This window comes from Nicotiana tabacum, chromosome 19, assembly GCF_000715075.1.
Source record: "Nicotiana tabacum cultivar K326 chromosome 19, ASM71507v2, whole genome shotgun sequence".
NCBI classification, from domain to species: Eukaryota; Viridiplantae; Streptophyta; class Magnoliopsida; order Solanales; family Solanaceae; genus Nicotiana; species Nicotiana tabacum.
The window spans coordinates 60,957,791-60,963,178 of NC_134098.1; the positions used below are offsets into that span (position 1 = coordinate 60,957,791).

Genomic DNA, 5,388 nt, shown 5'->3' on the forward strand with positions numbered 1-5,388 from the left:
TTAAGAAGAAAAATATGATCATCTTTTTTTCTTCTTTCTTTTTGCGAATATAGAATGTAAGACAAAAAAGGTGCAACTGGGACATTTTGTATTTCCAAGATACAGCCAGACGTGACATTTTTGTTTATTTTAATGAATAAATGTGCGTTAGTTACGGGGGAAGTCAATTCAAGATTAATAACACCAGATTGATTCGTACCATATGGTCCTTTTCAATGTCTTCCTCATCTCACAACAAACTCATTACAAGCCTTACTTACTATAAGTAAAACATATACTATCTACATCCATACTATCTGTGAGATCTGCTTATTTTCAAGTCCACCCAAAAGTCCAAAATCAGTGATTAGAAGAGTCTAAAAAGTTAGAAGAGTGTAAAAAGTTGGAAGAGGACAACCCCAAAATCATGGAAATTGTAGGGAAGTTGCAGAACCAGTTTATGGAGTTCATGCGATCTCTCTATCGTGAGGTGAGCTTGTAGTCTTCAAGAAAGGTTAACCCCTGAAAAAAGATGCAATTTTTATCTCTTTTCCCCCTTTTTTTGGGTAATTCAGTAAACAAAGTTCAAAAGACGCAGTCTTTATCTTCTTCATCCCCCCTTTTCATGTTTGTTTTGATTTGGGTATATCTTGGTTTGAGGCTATTTCTGATGAGGGTTTTTTTCGCTGTTCGAAACACAAAAGGGATTCTTGGATGATCAGTTTCTTCAGCTTCAGAAACTGCAAGATGAGAGCAACCCTGATTTTGTGGTTGAAGTGGTGTCCCTTTTCTTTGACGATTCCGAAAAACTTCTCAACAACCTGGCCATGGCTCTGTGAGTTGTAGTAGTAGTAGTTTTTTCTTATGATTATTCTAGGTTAGCTTGCCTTTTCTTTGTTTAGTTGAATTTTTAAAGAGTTGGCTGAATAGGTTTGTAATTCTAATTATACAGGCAGCAGCAGGTAGTGGATTTTAAGCAGGTTGATGCTCATGTACACCAATTTAAGGGTAGCAGTTCCAGGTATCTTAATTCTATATTGGTAGGACTATTTGCTATATAGTAAACTGGCTTCAATTGATGCTTAACCATTCAATTTGGTTATTTCCGTCTATGTGGACAAGTAATAGATAGCTAAAAGCTAAAAACTTTAATTCAGTCAAGGATAGACCTAGGATTCTGCTTTTCCATTTAAATTTATTTATGTTTGGAATTTTGTGTAAGTTCTGTCAGGTAGGTCGGTGGTATCTCTAGCTCATTGTTTGATTAGAAGCCCTATTTTTGCTTTGCAGCATAGGTGCACAAAGAGTAAAGAATGCTTGTGTTGCTTTCAGAAATTTTTGTGAAGAGAAGAATCTAGAAGGGTGAGTTTTGCTTTATGCTCTTATAAGTGTAATTCTTTCCTTCACAGAGTTGGATTCCGAGAAAAGTCATACTCCAAAAATGCATGGCTGCTTGATTTAGTAAAGGAGTTCTTTGGAGGATAAAATTGTGTAGTCTACCATGTACTTTGTTGGCAATTGTAGTTATGCGCTCGTAGTCACTACTTTATTTTATGGCGTAGTGACAACATCCATGACTATCCTACCTTCCATCACAGTGATCAGTTGTTCATCCGGAGTCCGTACTTAGTTACATATTGAGAGACTCAATACATTCTTCTTGGATGGTGGCCTTTTCAATATATATTCTATTTTCAGTTTAAGTAATTTGTGGTCATCATGATTCCCATATAATTTCTGTATATATAAATTTTAATATAAAAATCAAGTTGATCTTTGTAAACTTGACTAGGTCATGTAAAATGGGGTGGAGGTGGTATGAGATTTACGTATGGCGATATGGTGTATATCTTAGTTGTATGCGAAAGATATGCTTATAGACTTGTCATTGATCTATTTGGACATTATTTGCTTTGTCATACATATCTGCCACATCATAATAGCAAATAACCCTTCTTTGCCGCACCCCCCCCCCCCTAATGAAACTCTTTCTTGCTTCCTCTTTCTGTTTAACAAATTTAACCATGTCGCTATAACAATGCATAATAGGATGGGCACCATTTGGGAGTTCTGTAGAAACAGTTCTTCTCACTTCGTGTTTCCTGTTCCATTCCTTGGGCCATCTGTATTGTGCTTGCACACACTCATGCATGCATAGAAAATGACGAACTTCGTCCCCTCTAAATCCTTTATTTTATGTATTTGTTTGCTTACTTTTTCTACTTGGACTCGAAAGAGGATTTATCTCTAGCTTTAAAAGATAAATGAGAGTGTTAAACCAGTCCTTGGTTATATCTTAAGTTTCTTCAAGTATCTTTGGACTGCCAAAGATTTCTAATACTTCTGAATTATCATACTACACCAGCATTTTCGTTATATGCCCGTTCCTCCCCCCCCCCCCCCCCCCCCACCACCACCACCACCACCACCAATAACAAGAAGAGGACACCATTATGGAAAATAATCTCCGCTAAATTTGAAAAAGTAACAATTAAACTTTCTTTTTGGTCACGTTTGCTCAAGACAAGCGTGCAGTGTTTCTTGGGATTATTATAATCTTTTTCATACCGTGGTTTAACAGGATATGTCAGCTAGATTGAAGCATTAAATTGCATAATCTATGGCATTCTTGGAAAGCTAATCAATTTAGCTAGCATTTCCAGAAACTGGTATCTCTCTTAGTATGCTCGGTATTATATTGGAAGAAATTAGTGAAAGTACCTGTATTGGACCATATTAGTGGTGTTGCTGGGTTTCTTCAAACATTAGTTTAACTTTGTGTTCCCTCATAATAACTTTGAAACTCTATGAAATAACATAAAACATAAAATTGGTAAGTCCTGTTTAAGTTTGACATACGTATTTGCATAGTTGGCATAAATGACTGGCTCCATTCTTATCTTGGCTCCATTCTTATCTTGCTTTAGTTGGGTTCACGTATTCATTTTATCTTGTGATTGTAATTGGAAGTCTGAATTTGATTTTCAAGATTGTGTTTCAGACCATGATAGCTAACAATTCTGTACTTCTGGAATAACTAAGGTTTTTACTGTCTTTTTCATTTTTCTGGTGCAGGTGTGTGCAATGTCTGCAGCATGCGAAACATGAATATTTTCTTGTGAAGAATAAACTTGAAACTTTGTTTAGGGTAAGTACTCCACTAAGAACGCAAAGCTATCTGAAGCTCTTTTTTCCTTCTCAAACAAAAAAAAAAAATACTATCTGGATTGTGATAATAATACTAGAAGTGTGGTGTGTCTCACTGATTATATTGCTAGGTTTCCCCTATGTTTAACCATCGACTTGTCAGTTTCACAAATAACATCTTCATGTTTTAGTTGACTCAACATGTGCTTTCACTCTGGAATTCGATAAGCAAGGTTCTAATTTAACTTAAGGCGCTGTATTTGGCAACCAAATAACACATCAGCCTCACCATTTCTTTTCCTTTTATTTTTTGAATCCTTGATTCTCCTAATGAGGCATCTTTCTAAGTTCTTGCTTCCAACTGGTTGGTAATGTCTTCTTGTCACCTTCATTAAGCAGTTGAATATAATATTCTGGCGTCAAAGGTAAAAGCATTTTTAATTCCCTAAAGTCCAATAATGTTTGAAATCAACTTAAGCTTTCACATTATCTTTGACTTTCTTAGATAATCAAAGACATGGACCAATATAGATAAATAATTCTTTCTAAAGTAAAAAAGGATCTCAGCATCCGAAAGTCTGCAAAATCAGCTCAAGAATTTGATCTAATCTGTCTTGTTTTGACAATGCAGCTGGAGCAACAAATCTTGGCAGCTGGTGGTACAGTTCCTGTCCTGTCTTAGGTGCTAATAACATTAACACAAGGCGAGAACAAAAAATAAAGTAGGGGGTTTTGCTGCTGCAGAGTTTTTCAAGATGTTTCATGAGCTGCTTTGACTCCCTAGGTTCTAATTGTTTAAGGTCGAAAGAATTTCATGTGAATAACATATTTTACCATCTTTGTTGCTTCATTTTTTATAGGCTTATCGTTCTATCTTATTTTCGACTTGTATTTCTTTGTTTTATAAACTCAATATTAATCATAATTCGTGTGCCGGGTGATTGTTTAAAGCCATTATTAGGCATTTGTAGAACTTGAGATGACAATCTTGTAAGCATTATAAATATAGGAGGATTGTGTTTGATGCCCAAATTGATGCTTTTTGTAATTTGTCCTCTCTTTTTTGTGAGAATGTGGACTCTTGTTTACGAGCCAAGCAACCTGTGTATAGCACGTAAAAGTTTAACATTTGAGCAGTTTGACAAATTTGTATGGAAAGTTAAACAGGAATAAAATGGTGTCAGATATTCTAAGACGTCCCAAAATGGAAAGAGTGAAATATAAATTAGACGGAGAGATTACTAATTGTTATGCGAATGGTTTTCTACTTTCTTACATAGGCAACAAAATTTTCTTCACTCTTTCATTAAGTCTTTTGATTGATAGTATGGAAGCAGAGTAGGCGTAAGAGTCCGAGCAAGGACATCTGTGATCATTAGATTTTGAATTGCAAGAAGTAAACATATACTTTGGCTTGTAGCACTGCCATCAAATTATTTTGTGAACAAATTGTGTGATAGCGTAATAATTTATTGTTCAAAAGATAGGGAAGAGTTTGCTGAGGCGTAAACTGCATTGGTTATTATTTACCCGAAAAATTGAATAGAATTAAATTTGTGTATGGTTCTAAGGATATGTGATATAATTTGATACAAATCGTATAGAGAAATATAAATACATGTATTCTTGACTATGAGAATGAGAATAGTGAGAAGCAAAACGAATAAGATAAATGAAAATAAACACAAGAGGATATCTTTCAATATGAGAAGAAAATATTTTGTTACAATGTGTGAACCTCCCTTGTGCTTACAATGATTCTCCCCTTTATAGTAGAGGGATCTTACTTTATTTATAATAAAAAATATATAGTGGAGAACCCATGATGAATTGTCTCTTCCTCGATTCCTGCCAAGATTCTCTGCTCTAGTGCGGTTGCAACGACTCCTGTTTGCGAGCTCGATACTGGCTCGAGCTCGGTATTGGGTCGAGCCCTCGGCCTTGAGTTCGAGTTTGACATTCGGGGTGAGTGCCAATCGGTCTATGCATCTCCGACAACCTTCTCGTTGCCTTGCGGTTCGATTTGGTCATGGGCTTGATAATGATACCGAGCCGACTCCTCGATCGGTCTTGGAGCTCGAGGCTTGTTTGTACTATCCTCGGAACACGTCTCGAGCTCTCACTTCGATCGCTTACCATTAGAACTCGATCAAACGTACGGAGGCCGAAATCTATTTCGACCGTATACAGATAGTCCCCTCGTTTCTCAGGAAGAATGTGGTGAGAAGCGATATGATTTTCGATGGCTCAATCGGATTATAA

At 36.2% G+C, this 5,388-nt stretch overlaps 1 protein-coding gene across 1 annotated transcript; it reads left to right on the forward strand.

The window, feature by feature from the left end:
* Positions 1-204: 204 nt before the first annotated feature.
* LOC107805163 (histidine-containing phosphotransfer protein 1-like) lies at positions 205-4,158 on the forward strand. The gene is made up of 6 exons (XM_075237805.1): positions 205-469; positions 684-814; positions 932-1,000; positions 1,270-1,341; positions 3,055-3,127; positions 3,758-4,158. Exons 1-6 carry the CDS (start codon positions 407-409, stop codon positions 3,806-3,808), a joined length of 459 nt encoding a protein of 152 aa, XP_075093906.1. The 5' UTR covers positions 205-406; the 3' UTR covers positions 3,809-4,158.
* The last annotated feature ends 1,230 nt before the right edge of the window (positions 4,159-5,388 follow it).